At 50.2% G+C, this 17,361-nt stretch overlaps 2 protein-coding genes across 4 annotated transcripts in view; one reads left to right on the forward strand and one right to left on the reverse strand.

The window, feature by feature from the left end:
• The window catches only part of LOC144726314 (elastase-1-like), a 28,536-nt gene extending 17,411 nt beyond the window's left edge, over positions 1 to 11,125 (forward strand). Inside the window, exons 6-8 of one of the 3 annotated variants that reach the window (XM_078604909.1) lie at positions 8,394 to 8,536; positions 8,783 to 8,935; positions 10,444 to 11,125. In XM_078604909.1, the coding sequence (XP_078461035.1) occupies positions 8,394 to 8,536; positions 8,783 to 8,935; positions 10,444 to 10,461 (314 nt within the window). In that variant the 3' untranslated portion in view covers positions 10,462 to 11,125. The remainder of the gene's footprint in view (positions 1 to 8,393; positions 8,537 to 8,782; positions 8,936 to 10,443) is intronic. The other 2 variants (XM_078604910.1, XM_078604911.1) reach the window with 2 other exon arrangements.
• On the reverse strand, positions 1,117 to 6,946 carry LOC144726313 (uncharacterized). The gene is made up of 2 exons (XM_078604908.1): positions 5,064 to 6,946; positions 1,117 to 1,249 (listed from the first exon to the last, which is right to left on the reverse strand). The coding sequence occupies exons 1-2, from the start codon at positions 6,336 to 6,338 to the stop codon at positions 1,235 to 1,237; spliced, it is 1,290 nt and encodes a 429-aa protein (XP_078461034.1). The 5' UTR covers positions 6,339 to 6,946; the 3' UTR covers positions 1,117 to 1,234.
• Positions 11,126 to 17,361: the final 6,236 nt, after the last annotated feature.

Below are 17,361 nucleotides of genomic sequence, written 5' to 3' on the forward strand. Positions count from 1 at the left end.
TCGGGGTGGGGGGGACATCAGACAGTGAAGCATTAACCGCAGCGTTTAGTGTATTTTTATAACATTTAACGCGAAAAAAGTCCCCCTCACTCCCACCGAAGGCGTGCGACTTGGTATGGGCCATATCCCCCACCAAAGGCGCGTGAGTTGGTATGGTTGTGCATGTGTAGTAACGCTTATGACTCGTTCACACCGGAGTTGGAGGCACACTTGTTTATTTAACACCACACGTTGTGACATACACACTGAGGGGGTATCGGCCCCCTCACCCGTCTATCTGAGGACACACCTCTAGGCTAACCCTAGCCTGCCTCTGAGTCCTCCTCTAATGGGCTAGGGGAGGCTATCTTGGCCCGACACTGGTCAGTCGGGCCCGGTACCCAGAGTCCAGACCAGCACTGGCTCTGGCTCTGGTACCACGCCACTGGCTCGAGCCTGCGCGGTCCTGATAAGGACGGCGTGCCAGGGGGAGACCAGGGCTCTATCTAGGACGTCTTCCGTCTCCTCTTCTTAGCTAACACAACACTCCCGAGCCCCTCGATACATTCCCCTTTTATACCCAACCCCTCCCCGAGGGGTGGGGCCCCGGGGGATCATAATGACCGAATCGACCCCCCAGGGTGTCTGGCGCGGACGTCGCAGAGGGCACCTGCTCGTGCACACATGTAGCCCCGCCTACTGTGTTTGTTTACCATAGGCTGCCATGCATAACGGGCTCTCTGTAACAGCCCTACATCACTCCCCCCCACATAGCATGCAGCCGTCCCGGCTGCCAACATACAAAATTTTACAATAAAGGTGCCTTCACCCCCTGACGTGTGCCTCACTATTTTTGAACCATAACAGGAACCAGAACAAGACACAACAACAAGATGAGAAACAACCCGTCGCACCCCCCCGAATAAATACGAATTCCGTAAAAAAAACAGCTTATATACAACCAGCAGGGAACCCACCCCGCACACACAACAAACGGTGAACCCAACATATGTACATCCGAGGAGCGGGAAACACACCATCCACACAACAGCCAATAAACACAACAGCTATGTACACATTTTCCGGCCTCACAACAGTTTGCGCATTTTAGCGCGCGTCCTTGCAGCGGGCCCCTCACACGGGGTAACCCCGCGTGGCGGACCATCAGGTGGCGACTGTCCGTCTTGAGGTGAGCATTCCTCTGACTCCGCGTGACCCTCGGTATCCGCAGGAGGGGTGATCGGGCGTGAGCCCGTCACTCCTGATGCCCCTGAAGGTGGCACAGCCGGCAAGGCATTAGGTGAGAGCGACAGAGACGGACCCAGCAAGTCGGCCGACCCCCCACACGTTTGGCCACGCGCGTGTGAAGTGGGGTTGTGTACCGCAGCGAAGGGTTTTAATCTGGAGGGGTGCACGAACCATCGCCGCTTCCCCCACTTGATGCGCACGCACTGCGGACGTAACACCTCCACCACTTCCACAGGGCCCCGCCACGGCCGCACAAGTTTAGAGGAGGTTGCCAGTGGCACCTGGGGGCAGTGCAACCATGCCTTGTCCCCCGGCTTCCACTGCAGCATGTGCGCTCGACTCAATCTGAGGCGCTCATTTGCCTTCTGACGGAGGTCAGAGTTTTGCATTGCAGCATCCCGTGCCTCGGTCAATTTGTCCAGATTAAATTTAACGTGGTCAGCCAGATTAGTTTTTCCCTGCGGCACGGGGATCCGCAACTGGGCACGAACAGGCGGGTCTGGTTCTCGGCCGTACATGAGGTAAAAGGGAGAAAACCCCGTAGCCGCATGGGGTGCCATCCGGTACGCCGCCAAGACCCCCTGAATTTGTAGGTCCCAATCCGTTTGCGAGTCCGAAACTTGTTGTGATAACATGGACGAGATGGTGCGATGCAAACGTTCGACCATCCCGTCAGTTTGTGGGTGATATGGGGAGGTCCGAATTTTCTTTGTGCCCAGGAGATCGCAGACTTGTCTGAGTAGTTTACCGGAAAAATTTCTGCCCTGGTCGGTCAGCAGCCTCTCCGGAGCACCTTTGTCCAGGACATAACCCTGAACAAAGGCCTCCACGATGGCTGCTGCCGACTGGTTGGCCAAAGGCCAGGCCATAGGCCAGCGTGTAAAATACTCGACACCCGTCAACAAATATCTATTCCCTCTGGGGGTGGCGGGGAATGGTCCCAAAATGTCCAGAGCGACCAGCTCGTTTATCCTGGACACTTTGATCGATTGCAAGGGCGGGTTAGACTCCCGTGCCGGCGGTTTGCGTTGTGCACATTGAGGGCACGATCCCAACAAATCCCCCACATCCCTCGTCATGCCAGGCCAGTAAAAATCAAGTTGCAGCAAGGCGAGAGTCTTTTGGGTCCCCAGGTGTAGGAGGCGCTCATGAGCGGCCCATACCACCCTACCCCGCAACCCAGTAGGGACAACCAGCCGATGTCGACGTGACTTCCCGTCCCAATGCATTAGCAGACCTTGGCACATTTCCCATGCGTCGGAACCACCTCTTTTTCCCCCCGCCGCACTGCCAACGCGACGTCGCCACCCGAGGAGGGAGACATCCTCCATCTGGAGGCGCCCCCATTCAATGACGGGCAACCCCAACAGGGAATCTTTGCCCTGTTGTTCGATCGAATTAGGAACCATTGCATCGTCGTCGTTGGCGGCCGCCAAGACAGGTACCGATGTGTCCCCTGGAGGCCTGCAACGTCCAGACCCCAGGAGGCATGCACACTCGGAGGTGGTTGGCAAGCGTGACAGAGCGTCCGCGTTGGTGTGGCGAACGCCCTTACGGTATGTGGTTTGGAAATCGTAATCCTGGAGGACCTCCAACCATCGGGACAATTGTCCCGATGGCTGTTGAACCCTCAGGGCGTACTGCAGTGCCGCATGATCTGTGCGGACGGTGAAATGCCGACCGTACAGATATGGGCGATACTGTTGGACGAAATGGACAATTGCCAACAGTTCCCTACGGGTGACACAATACCGTTGCTCCGCTGGAGACAACACCCGACTGCCGTACGCAACCACATGTTCCACGCCGTCAACCACCTGGGAGAGCACGCCCCCAATACCCGTGTTGCTCGCATCGGTGTCGAGCAAGAACGGTTTTGAAAAATCAGGGTAAATCAGGGGAGGAGCGTTTACCAAAGCATCCCGAAGGGAGCAAAAAGCAGCCTCCTCCTCCTGACCCCAGCAAAACCGAACCCCTTTAGATGTTAAAGCATGTAGGGGTTTGGCGATAGTCGCAAAATTAGCGACGAAGCGTCTATAATACGACGCAAACCCAATAAAACTCCTAACCTCTCCCACTGAGGTGGGAGTCGGCCAGGAGCTTACACACTGCGTTTTGGCGGGATCGGTAGAAATACCTGAGCGCCCCACGATGTGCCCCAAATAACGCACCGACTCGCATAACAAATGGCATTTTTGGGGCTTAAATTTCAAATTAGCAGCCCGCATCTTTAGGAAAACCGCCCGCAACCTCTGGAGATGTTCCTCAAAAGTTTTGCCAAAGACAATGACGTCATCCAAATAAATCAGGCACGACTCCCATTGCAATCCAGCCAAAACCAATTCCATCAACCGCTGGAAAGTTGCCGGCGCTGAGTGTAAGCCCATCGGCAACCGGTTGAATTGAAACAGGCCGTGCGGAGTACGGAAAGCAGTTTTAGGCTTTGAATCATCGTCCAGAGGAAGCTGCCAGAATCCCGAAAGTAAGTCCAATGTGGAGAAGAATCGCACTCCCGCCAAGGCGTCAAGCGATTCGTCCATCCGTGGGAGCGGGTATGCGTCGGCAACCGTAATTTTATTAAGGCGCCGAAAGTCAACGCAAAACCGCAACGAACCGTCCTGCTTCTTAACCAGGACGATCGGCGCTCCCCAAGGGCTGTTGGAGGGAGAAATTATGTCGGCGGCTAGCATGTCATCAACAGCCGATTTGACATGGTCCTTTTCGGCGGGACTCAACCGAAAAGGATTTTGGCGTATTGGCGCGCTGTCACCCGTATCAATATGGTGACGCAGCAGATGAGTGCAGCCCAAATCGTATTTATCCCGACTGAAAACGTCGGAAAATTCCCTCAGTAGTGTCTTAAGACGTTGGCGCTCTAAATTTGACAGGTCCGTCGATCCCGCGCAAAGCGCCTCGAGCCACCCTTCATCGCTGTCTGAATGTGGTCGCGGTGCAGGGGCAGCGCCGACATGACTCGCGACGGGTTCCTCACAGGGCACCGGCGTTGCGTGAGCAAGCACGGTCCCCTGTGGGACCACCACCGTCTGCGAGCCCACATTGAGGACCGCGATGAAGGGTTCTCCATCCCCTCTCACTATGGTCTGGGCCGGGAGTAAATTAGGTCCACTGACCCCGGCCCTAGACGGTCCCAGCAAAACCCCTTGAGCCCCAATGCCCTTAGCGAAGGGCCGCCGAAGTCTCAAAGGAATTAACATTTGCGCCCCCGGAGGAACGCGCACCGTTCTATCTACGAACGCCGGCACCGTCGCGAACGCCGTCCGGCTCGTAGCGGGGGATGGCAAAAACGCCATGCGTCGGCCCGATGGGAGCTCAATGCATCCCTGGTCGATTAATATCCTAATCGGCATTTTGGCCAGGAAATCCGTCCCCAGCAGGCACGGAACCGCCAGCGAGGAGGAAACAAAAATCGGCCCAGATAATTTAATATCCCCGACACAAATTTGGGCTCGAATTTGTCCGATGATGCCAAGTGAACCCCCGTTAGCAGCAAAGAATGGCACATTAACAGGCATCAAAGGACGGCTCTGGGCAGGGAGAATGTTATAAATCAACTCCGAAATAATGGTCGCCGATGCTCCTGTATCGACCAAGATGCGAACCTCCACCCCATCGATGTGACCCACAACGGCCGACGACCCCGACGACGCGGCTACAACCCGATGGGCCAACACGGACCACTGGCTGGGTTCAATGTGAGTACCCAGAGCGGTGCGTGTTGGTGCCATGGTACGCGATATTGGCCCCCCCTTCGCTGCGGTGTTTAAGTGTGCGACGGGCGTGTGCGTGGGCCAAACGTGAGGGGTGCCGCGACTCGCCGGATTATGATGGTGGAGCTTGTGACGAGGGCCGGCGTCCCGTTGAGGTGTCGTCCCGCGCTGCCGAGGAGAGCGGCACCCCGAGGCGACGTGGCCCCGGATGCCGCAGTTGTAGCAGCGTGGAAGCGCTGGTGGCGACGATGGACGTTGTAGATGGCTTGAACCGGCCCGGTCCCCCCGCGCTCCCGCTCCGTGCTGCCGTCGATGGTTGATGGCGCAAACCTCTTCCGCCGGGAGGGTGGCCGCAGCGACGGCGCGCCCACTCGCCGCCTTGCTGGCCTTCCGTCGTTGAGAGGACAGGTTTGCGTGGAGGAGACGGGCCGCTTGGAGGGAGCACATTTCTGCATCGTCCTGTGCGACAATGACGATGTCTAAGTCGTCCGCCAGCAAAAGTATCTTTTCTGTCACCATGGCGTCGATCCCCTCGTCGTCCATTCGTGGAAAGGCTTCCTTTGCCAGCGCCAGGAGGCTTGTACGGTACGCCAGGGGCGACTCCTTCGTCCCCCGCTGGCGATCGTAAAAGAGTTGACGACAGTCCGATGGTGGCCCATACACAGCGGACAGCACTTGCATCGCCTCCCGCAGCGTGGAACGCCTCTCCTTCGTTGCCGATGTTAGTGTGGCGAGGGCGTCGCTGTCGAGGAGTGCTGGCAGTGCTCGGAGAGCCTCGGCGTCTGTCCACTGTGCCATCTCCTGGTGAGCGAGGAAGCGCCGCTGGAAGCCGCCCCAGTCGCCCTCCTCGCCCACAAATTCTTTGAGTGGCGGCAGTCGCTGATGTAAGGCAGCGGCTGCAGAGGACGATCGCGCTCCCTCGTCTCCCTCACTCGACTCAGCGTCGGCCCGAAGCAGCGATGGCATCGCCGGTCGCACCCGTGGTGACGCGACAGGTACTGTACTCCCGCCGTTGGACGCGATGCTTAGAGCGGCCACGCCCTCAACAGCAGCTGCGGCGATGGCGGGAGTTTCAAAATGTTGCTCCGTTGAAATGGCGGGAAGGCGCTGTGGTCGTTGGCTGCTGTCGCCTCGTGGCGGTCCCGCAGCCCCCAGCCGTGTGATGTTATCGAGCATGGCGGCTGCGGCGTACAGCAGCTCGGCCAGCTTCGCGTGCGCCTGCCTCAGCCCCTCCGTCGACGGCTCCCCTTCCTCCAGCTGCTGTGGCGTGGATGCACCCAGCCCCGGCTGCTCGATGGCATCTTCAGCCGTCTCGGGCTCTCCAACTGCAGCGGTGTCCTCCGCTCCTGGTACTCCGACTCGAGTCGTCCGGCGTGTATCCATGTTCGTACTTTGTTTCACTTCTGACGCCAGATGTAGTAACGCTTATGACTCGTTCACACCGGAGTTGGAGGCACACTTGTTTATTTAACACCACACGTTGTGACATACACACTGAGGGGGTATCGGCCCCCTCACCCGTCTATCTGAGGACACACCTCTAGGCTAACCCTAGCCTGCCTCTGAGTCCTCCTCTAATGGGCTAGGGGAGGCTATCTTGGCCCGACACTGGTCAGTCGGGCCCGGTACCCAGAGTCCAGACCAGCACTGGCTCTGGCTCTGGTACCACGCCACTGGCTCGAGCCTGCGCGGTCCTGATAAGGACGGCGTGCCAGGGGGAGACCAGGGCTCTATCTAGGACGTCTTCCGTCTCCTCTTCTTAGCTAACACAACACTCCCGAGCCCCTCGATACATTCCCCTTTTATACCCAACCCCTCCCCGAGGGGTGGGGCCCCGGGGGATCATAATGACCGAATCGACCCCCCAGGGTGTCTGGCGCGGACGTCGCAGAGGGCACCTGCTCGTGCACACATGTAGCCCCGCCTACTGTGTTTGTTTACCATAGGCTGCCATGCATAACGGGCTCTCTGTAACAGCCCTACACATGCGTCAGAAATAAATAAATAATAGTTTAGCGCACAAAAATCGCACTAAATCGCTAATTAAACTAATTTAAAGTTGACGGGTGTGAAAAAGGAATAGCGCTTGCTGACCGTGGGGCCAAGCGAGCGACCACAAACCCACAATTTTTTACTTTAATATAAATATAGAAGATAGATTATACAATATATAATCAAACATAAATAAGCATTACATTGACTTTACATACCTATATTATTCATGATTATGACAATGGGATGATGGGGGAAGGGCTGGTTAGGAGGAGGGGCTCACCCTCCCCCTCTTTCTCCGTGCCACAGAAGACCATGCCCATGCAATTCTGTAACAATGACGTCACACAATACAATGCTATGCCACAATGCAATGATGTAAAACCTACATCATTAGACTTGCTGAACACCGTGCTTACCCATGGATACGAAAATGTCCAGACCGCGGTTGGTAAAATGGTATACAAGTTCAACCGAGAGGATGGGTACAAACTGAGCAATCATTGGAAGGACGTTATTAACCAGGTTAAGTCTTCACTGACTGTGATGTTTCCATCCTACCTGCCTATGTCAGCTGTTATTTCATGCTAATCTCTCACATTAACATAGCCACTTCCGTGCCCAGTTACATGCTAATTTATCACATTAACATCATGCTAATCTCTCACATCAACATAGCCACTTCCGTGCCCAGTTACATGCTAATTTCTCACATTAACAGCGTGCAACCTAGGGCCGACCTTGTTTGCACCAGCTTTCCCCCTTAATGAGGTGGCGGTTCGCCCCTGCAGCCTCATGTTGCATACACGAACGTGTTTGTCCCTCGGACTACAGTGTGCGCCACGTATTTAACCACGCCACACAAGTAATAAACCGCGGTTGGCAAATCAGCGGTTGCCGAGGGATTTCTCTATTACTTTGTAGAAATTATTGTGGTAACACCGTCAAAAAACCAGGCTCGTTAATATTACTATCATCCTTCCACGGTTAATTACATTTGTAGTACCAGGATGGAGGGCAGACTATCAAGAGAGGCACTGAAGTCGACACCCAAACGTGGGTGACCAAGGTGCTGTCTCTGGAGGTCAACTGGTAACTACAACAGTTGCAGGATCTGACAACATAACCAAGGGCCAGGAGTTGAGAGGTCACCTGCATTAATCTGTTGTGTGTTGACCTTTGTGGACACTGCTGCAGATTTCCGAACCCTGCAGCTGTGTGCACATTTGAGGACATTCGTAACTTTGCACAATGCTGTTATGAGATTTCACCACATCATGTTAGAATTCCCTTGCACCTCTCTTAACTTACAATGCGTTGCCGTGTTTGGTGCAACTTCTCGTGGAATTCTGCCTTTTTAAAAAAGGACTGCATACTGTACAATATATCTATAAATGAGATATTGTAAGACTGAGTTTTATTTGTCATTTTCCCGATATATTTCAGTCGATGGTATACTTACCAGCACGCTCCAGCAAGCCAACCTACCAGTGATTGACGACAACACATGCAAATTAAATGCATTTTGGGGTTCTACATTACCTGCAAACACAATATGTGCTGGTGATGGAACAAGAGGGGCATGCGACGTAAGAATATTTCTTGTTTGAGTCACAATTTGTAAACAATTGACTTATTTGTTGTGAAAGTGTTTTTAGGAATAATGTTCCAAAGTTGTACAGTGCATGGATTACTCTGCTCAAAGTGCATCAAAGTTTTCACACAGTACAGTATTTGACAGTCTGACAGATGTAATACTTTTGTCTACTCATAACTTCAGTTGTGGTTAAGGATAATGGTTTAACAATGACAATGACTTTTCCGTTCGTTCAAAGGCTGATTGGGGTGGACCGCTACTATGTCAAAGGAGTGACAATTCATGGGTTGTGCATGGCGTGGTTTCATTTATATCAAAATGGAGTTGTATAAATTACTATAAGCCTGCAGTCTTTACTCGTACATCTGCCTACATTCCCTGGATTCAAAATGTAAGCTGCACATTCAAGCTGCTAATGTTATGCACAAGCTAGTATACTATGCTCATCGGTTATACATATTTTAAAACAGCACTGTATTTGTACACTCTGCAAATTCATATATTTAATGGAAAATATCTCTATCATTTGTTGAACATGGTGGCATACATTTATGATGCAATAATTTCGATGTGAGGATGGTAGCTCATGCAGACTTCATCCAGAACTAAAACTTGGGCTGTGAGCTGACCATAAGATGGCAGTACAGCAAATGGATGCATCTCTAGAAGATGTCTCGTCCATCCTCACACATTCGCACTACACAAACAGCACGCATAACTTCCGCACTCGACATCACACACGCTGCACATGTCAATCACGCAAACGTGGGATACACCAAGGAAGGGTCAGAGGTCAGTGGTCACTGACGTCAAGCACACACAGCACACTCGGGCAAGGAATAGAGATTGGGGGTGTGAGTACTGACGTGCACGGCACGCAATCAGATTGGTGAATGGATGACACTGATCGGATTTGTGAGGAGAAACGGATCGTAAAAGAGCGGGAAATTTCAGAAGGCTGATTGGTGAAGAAGGGCAGAGAGTAGGTTTAAAATGGAATGTGAAAGAGGAAATGGGGTTTGTTTGAACGAGTACTGCTGTAGGTCCTGAAGCTAGGGTCCCCACTTGTTCAGGTTTGATCTGGGTTTTACACAGATAGTTCTGTTCGGGTCGCGGGAAATGATTCATATCTAAAATGGTTAGTATTGTTTAAATTCTATTATGGTATTATGTGGTACTGTGTTGATAGGTATATGCTACCAGAGAAATGTCTAGATTTGGCCTATAGAAAATATGGCAACCCGACGTGAATCCCAGCGAGGGCCCTTAATCAATTTACATTTGAGACTCAGTAAGGCCTTCTTAGATAAAAAAAAAGTTAATTGCCAGTCATATGATGATCTTTTTTCCAAAAAAATCAAGTCTCCCTAATGTAAAAAGTTACTATTTACACTGCAAAACAGTAATTGGTCAAATGGATAAAGAACCTAAACATAGTGTTGCAAACTAGACAGATTTTAAAGGGTAAATGCATCTAAATTATATTAAAATATAAAATGAGTTCTCCATTGACCCCATGTCCCCAGTTTTTAATAACAATTTACAGGGCTGAAACTACACTACGAAGCGTATGCAAGAACAATTTTTTTAATACCCAGATGTTTAGACAAGAAAATAAGAATGATTCCTTTTATGTAAATATTGGGCCTGTGAAATTGTGTTATTGGATGTACAGAGTGGTTTCAACCATTGTATTGGCCTTTAACATTACAATTACATTTGGAAACGACCATTAATTCTAGATTTGAAGTTTTCTAAATTTTAATATTTTTATTTTCACCTACGTGACTTTACCGAATGAACCAAAGAGTATAAATGACCATTACGGTGTTGTAATATTGGTTGTCAATAATATTTCATAAGATAATACTGTATTTTACGTGAATTTCCAATGTGCAGGTGATGGCGCGTTATTAAACTTGGAAGGACATTCTTGTGGCTGATGAACTGTACCATCAAGATGGTCATTACCGTCTTAACACATACTGGATCATTGATATTTACATCATAATGTTTCTTGAAATATTAACACAAGCTTGTTTAATCTAATCTGAATCAACCTTTTTTCGAAGAGTATTTTGATCAAGGCAACAGAAAGCTGGTAACAATGTATATTCTTGTTTAAAACGCTCTGAAAGTTACGTAACCACATTATGGCGAATTAACCGTGAAATAATTGTGCATGCTACATCTAACATGTGAAAACGACATATTTGATGTGACAGAACACGAATTTATACAGTGACGGTGTTGTTAACCACAAACTGATTATTTTATCATGTAACTACGACTAACAAAATCAGGTGGGGCGAAATGAAGTAGGCTAGACATGATAATGTCAGCTATATAATCATGGCAACAGGTAAAACATTATTATAATTACAATAGTTGCACACTGCTATATACAGCGATTTGTATGCCGCGAATTGTATCCCATAGATTTCATAGATTTAATATACTTAATGGATTTACTCATTTTGCTTCATGAAATCATTTACAAACCAGTGCATGTACCTAAAATAGCTTATAAATGCAGTTTCTGGACATAATGTAGTATTTGAATAAAGATTTCTAAACAATGGGTGTTGTGTGGCGTTTTATCGACAAAAGATACCTATACCAAAAAGCTCCTCTGACTCGTATGAATTGTAATTCGTCCTCTCTACACACATTAAGAGTCTAGGTAGAGGGTTGTAAAAAAATCTCCGTAAACCCTTTGGTACATGTTCCAGAGGTCCAAAATGTATGGATTTGCCATTTTACACCAGTGCGTAAAAATTATGTGGTTTAAGTATTTTTACCAACCACCCGACTATAAAGAGGGGAGGAGGGTGGCGGAATTGGACAGGGCCTCCGATTTCATCCCTTGCACCAAGACCTATGCCAACCACGAGGCGGGAGACATTGCCGAATGGAAGTGCACTCGACGCTTTTTACAAAGGTTCAAGCTTCAAATCCAGCAGCCTCTCTGATTAATACTGTAGGTAAGAAAAACGTAAAAAAATATTACGTTGCATCTGCTTTCACAGTGGAAGTTGAAGGACCCGTGCCGCCTTTCACGATTGTAGTTCATTGTGTGCCGGCGTCATAGTTCAAATTTCCTAACCCATCGGGATTATTTGGGTAGACCGCATAGCTTGGGTAATTGTTGGCACCGATTCTGGCTCTATTCTGGCTTGTATGTGGTTTCCCATGCCTCCGTTTGAAAGCGGCACGTTTTGCAAATTGTACAGCGTTGTGAGATGCAATTTTCACGAATTACGCTTGAAAAATTATACGTTACTTTATTACATTAACCATGCTATGCATCTGGTTGTCAAGTGTATTTTGTTTCGCCAGGTGAGAACAGATAAGCTCATTTGAATGACCCTGGTGCATCAGTCTGCGAGTCGGAGGTGATAATCTCTCTATATAATCCCAATTGAGAAATTTACAGGCAATTTTCCAGTTCGGCAAATTTGGACCCTAACTATGGCACGCAATGACCTACTCTTTCTAATTATGTCAGGAGATCTTTAATGTTTACAAGAAAGCATATGGCACATTATAGATTTTACACTCGCAGAAATAATTAGGACGGCTGCTTGATTCGAACCATGAATCTCGACAAAAAGCAGTGAATGCGCTACCACGAGGCAATGGTATCGCCCTACCTATCCTGCCCTGTCATGAACAGTTGTCTCACAGCTGAAAAAATGAGTTAACATTTTCGGCAATGAACCACAATGGACCGCAAAACAGATATTGACATAGTTGGAAACAGGATACTGTATTGCTCAATTTTTTACATATTTGTTATCACTTAGAAAAACAATCTTTGTGGCAAAAAATATGTTTATAGCTTGGGGACTTAACATGCTTCTAAGAATCATTTGAAGTTTGGGGGAACAAGCACACATCAAGGCAAAATGTCGATTTTTCAAGGGAGCCCATGGAGACGATTCAAGTTATACCAAATATGGGTTGTCTCAAGCTTCTAAGAACTAAACATTGTAACCCCACTGCGGCTTGTGAGACATCGATATAAATCAAATGCATGCATATTGGATGTAAATTAAATGCATGCGAGCATATTTCGCAGCAGTTGTTTGTGTACACCACTCTGACTTTCTAAAGAAAGTCATGTTGGATCTGTGCCACGAAAGAGATTGCAAGACATGGACCATTAGTGGCCATCTCACATTACCACATTTATTTAAAAACGCTGCATTTATAGCACCATGCATTGTCATACTCTCTTCGGCACGATTTTAGCCCCTCAGGTACTCTCATTTACTGTCATGCAAAAACACTCGTTAGTTTGAAAGTGGATAACATCCCAAGTGAGCCTGAGACTTTTCTGGACAAAGGATATAACTTCAAAGAAGGCCATCTAAATGTTGCATCACCAGCATGCTTGCGGATAACCATCAGCATGTCATATAGCATGATGACTTTGCACAACCCCTACATGGAGTTCTAACATACCTACGATATAACGTCATAATTTTCAATAGGGAACATTAAATTCCCATTTATGCGATTCACAGCATAATTCAATATTGACTAACAATAAAATAATGCTTTGAACAAATGAGAACATAAAATTACAAGGTAGAAAACACGAGAAACGTATTAGAAACATCAAAGCATGAAATAATAAGCGTAATATAAAGAGTACTTGAAGTTGCATGAACTTGCTCACATTTGATTATACGGTTATGTATCAAAATTGTGCTTAGTAAAATTTGTAAAAAAAAGTTACATTTTTCATACCATGTTTTCAGAATGCATCAGAAGACAGCCGCGTTACAAAATCTGTTGTTTCTTCACTCAGAGCTGATGGTGCATATTGGCCCATAACCATATTGCAATAAACTTCAATTTATAAAAAATATTGTTGAAATTATCCTGTATCCTGTCAATATACAGTGAGGGGAAAAGTATTTGATCCCCTGCTCATTTTGTACGTTTGCCCACTGACAAAGAAATGATCAGTCTATAATTTTAATGGTAGGTTTATTTGAACAGTGAGAGACAGAATAACAACAAAAAAATCCAGAAAAACGCATGTCAAAAATGTTATCAGTTGATTTGCATTTTAATGAAGGAAATACGTATTTGACCCCTCTGCAAAACATGATTTAGTACTTGGTGGGAAACCCCTTGTTGGCAATCACAGAGGTCAGACGTTTCTTGTAGTTGGCCACCAGGTTTGCACACATCTCAGGAGGGATTTTGTCCCACTACTCTTTGCAGATTTTCTCCAAGTCATTAAGGTTTTGAGGCTAACGTTTGGCAACTCGAATCTTCAGCTCCCTCCACAGATTTTCTATGGGATTAAGGTCTGGAGACTGGCTAGGCCACTCCAGGACCTTAATGTGCTTCTTCTTGAACCACTCCTTTGTTGCCTTGGCCGTGTGTTTTGGGTCATTGTCATGCTGGAATACCCATCCACGACCCATTTTCAATGCCCTGGCTGAGGGAAGGAGGTTCTCACCCAAGATTTGACGGTACATGGCCCCGTCCATCGTCCCTTTGATGCGGTGAAGTTGTCCTGTCCCCGTAGCAGAAAAACACCCCCAAAGAATGTTTCCACCTCCATGTTTGACGGTGGGGATGGTGTTCTTGGGGTCATAGGCATCATTCCTCCTCCTCCAAACACGGCGAGTTGAATTGATGCCAAAGAGCTCCATTTTGGTCTCATATGACCACAACACTTTCACCCAGTTGTCCTCTGAATCATTCAGATGTTCATTGGCAAACTTCAGACGGGCATGTATATGTGCTTTCTTGAGCAGGGGGACCTTGCGGGCACTGCAGGATTTCAGTCCTTCACGGCGTAGTGTGTTATCAACTGTTTTCTTTGTGACTATGGTCCCAACTGCCTTGAGATCATTGACAATATCCTCCCGTGTAGTTCTGGGCTGATTCCTCACCGTTCTCATGATCATTGCAACTCCACGAGATGAGATCTTGCATGGAGCCCCAGGCCGAGGGAGATTCACAGTTCTTTTGTGTTTCTTCCATTTGCGAATAATCGCACCAACTGTTGTCACCTTCTCACCAAGCTGCTTGGCGATGATCTTGTAGCCCATTCCAGACCTGTGTAGATCTACAATCTTGTCCCTGATATCCTTGGAGAGCTCTTTGGTCTTAGCCATGGTGGAGAGTTTTGAATCTGATTGATTGATTGCTTCTGTGAACAGGTTTCTTTTATACAAGTGTAGTGGTGATACGCGCTGGGTGTATATGTCGTGTGCCAGCGCGTATGTACGGGTGTGTGTGTGGTGACGCGCGCTGACGGGGAGGAGCAGGCGTCAGTGCGCGGGTGGGGGTAGTGCTGCTGATTGGCTGTGTGCCGGTGACGCGCCCAGAGGGAGTGATCGGGTAGCAGCGCGGTGTGATTGGTCGGAGAGTGGAAACACGCGCTGAGCGGAACCGGATCGTGGGGATAGCGCGTGGGGATTGGGTAACGGAGGAGCGGTGCCGACGTTGAGGTCCGCATCCGCTCCGTCTCCCGGGAAGAAGGGGTATATAAGGTGATGCACAGAGGAGCAAGGGGCAGAAGTGGAACCATCTAAGAATGAAGACGAAGGTGTAGAGATAGAGCCCGGAGAGGAGAGTAATGGAGAGTAGAAGAGAGTAAGGTATAGTGTGTAGCCAGCGAGAGAGAAAGGTCTACACGAGCTGAGTAATGTATAGTGTGTAGCCAGCGAGATAGAACGGTCTACACGAGCTGAGTAATGTATAGTGTGTAGCCAGCGAGATAGAACGGTCTACACGAGCTGAGTAATGTATAGTGTGTAGCCAGCGAGATAGAACGGTCTACACGAGCTGAGTAATGTGTAGTGTGTAGCCAGCGAGAGAGAACGGTCTGCACGAGCCGAGTATGCATACGGTGTAGCCAGCGAGAGAGAACGGTCTGCACGAGCCGAGTATGCATACGGTGTAGCCAGCGAGAGAGAGGCAAAGTCTACACGAGGCGAGAGAGGAGAGTGTAGCAGAGGCGCAGAGTCTACACGAGGCGAGAGAGGAGTGTAGCCGAGGCGCGGAGTCTACACGAGGCACAGAGAGCCGGCAGCACAGAATCCTGAGTCAAGAGAAGTGCGGTGTGAAGAAGAGAGGCCACGCGTTGTATTGTTACAAGTCAAGATTTAATAAAAGAAGTGTGTTCCCGTCAAGGAGTTTCCTGCCGTCATTTTCCAATACTTCATCTGGCGTCAGAAGTGAAACGGGCTTCCAAGTATGGAGACGAGGAAGACCCGTAGGACCCACGGGATTGACCGCGAGGAAGACCTGGACGACTCGGAGCCGCTGGTGGCGGGGGGTGAGGAAGAGGACTTGCCCACGCTGCAGGGTCCGTCGACGGCGCCGGCCGAGCGACCGGGGACAGACGCCGGGCTTCGTGAGGCGCACTCCCGACTGGCGGAGCTGCTGCTCGCCGCCGCGTCCATCTTGGCGGAGATCAGCTCGTCGGGAGGAGCGGGGACGGTGGGGGACATTTTACAAGGTCGCCCCGCAGATTCCCGCCAAAACGAATGGGGGATTCCCGCCATTGCGCCTGGGCCTACTTTTGGCGGGAACGGCGAGCGCCACGTGGTGGTGGGTTCCCAAGCGCGCGCATCGACGTCATCAGCGCGCGAGGGGGTCCGCCATCTTACGTCTGCTGCTGGAGCCGCCATCTTAGACACCGACGGACAGGCGGAGAGGAACCACGAGGCGGATGACTTCATTTTTCAGCAGCGCCTGCCCACGTTGTCAGCCTTCAAGGCGGAAGGCGGAGACTGGGGCCAATTTCAGCGAAGGTTTTTGGCGCATCAAGAGATGTCAGCGTGGTCCGATGCTACGGCGCTGCGGGCATTGCCCGCCATGCTGGACGACGATGCGCTCGCGGCCTTCAGGGCTGCACGGAAGTCGGACCGCTCCACGCTGAAGGATGCGCTGGGTTTGTTGGCCAGGGTCTACGGGCCTCCCACTACATGCCGCCATCAGTTCTACGCAAGACGGAAAGCGGCCACGGAGACCGCGCTGGCCTATCGCACGGCGTTGCTGGCTCTTGCTGATGCTGCGTTCCCTCGGATGGACGAGGAGGGCCAAGACGCGATGGTTTTGGAGCAGCTGCTCAAGTTGGCGCAGGACCTGGGGGTCCCTATCAACACAGCTGACGACATTGATATTTCTTCTTTGAGAGTCGCCACGAGTATTCAAGCGCACGAGGCCCTACAACGGAAGCAAGGCGTTGGTTGCAACGCTGCTGTCGTCGCAGCCCCGGGGTTGGTGGTCGCCGAACCCCAAGTCGTCAGCCCACGAGAGGAGGCGTTCGCCACGGGACGACCAGGGGACTGGAGGCCGGGGGCCCGGTCGCCTCTGCGATCGGGCCGAAAGTCGGAGCAACCAAGATCTACTCCGACCCTCGTCACGTGCTATAACTGCGGCCTCCGGGGCCACGTGGCGTCCGGGTGCTGCGCTCCGCGGCAGCGCGCCATGGGAGCTCGGCTGGACGACGACCGAGAGCCCAAGTCATCTCTACAATCCCCGGCAAGTCGCGGCACCTCACACGCTCGGCCTGTTTATTCGGCACACATGGGACGCCGCGTTGCGGCGGAGGAGGGCCGGTTAAGGTTCGGGGATTCGGTTCGGCGAGGGGGGTTCGGCCGGGACCAGGGAGACATTGAATGGGCGGAATTGGGGCATAGAATTGTGGCTGCTTCGGCGGGTTCGTCCGTTGTTACGGGATCTATTGATGGGGTTGAGATTAGGGTGTTAGTGGACACGGGGGCATCGGCAACTATTATATCGGACCTCATTTATAATATTCTTCCAGTCCAATGTCGT

The sequence above is a fragment of the Lampetra planeri genome, chromosome 23, assembly GCF_965212315.1.
Source record: "Lampetra planeri chromosome 23, kcLamPlan1.2.h2, whole genome shotgun sequence".
In the NCBI taxonomy this organism is placed as follows: Eukaryota; Metazoa; Chordata; class Hyperoartia; order Petromyzontiformes; family Petromyzontidae; genus Lampetra; species Lampetra planeri.

Coding starts and splice junctions, on each gene's coding strand:
- LOC144726313 (XM_078604908.1), bottom strand. CDS start 6,338: ATGGATACACGCCGGACGACTCGAGTCGGAGTACCAGGAGCGGAGGAC.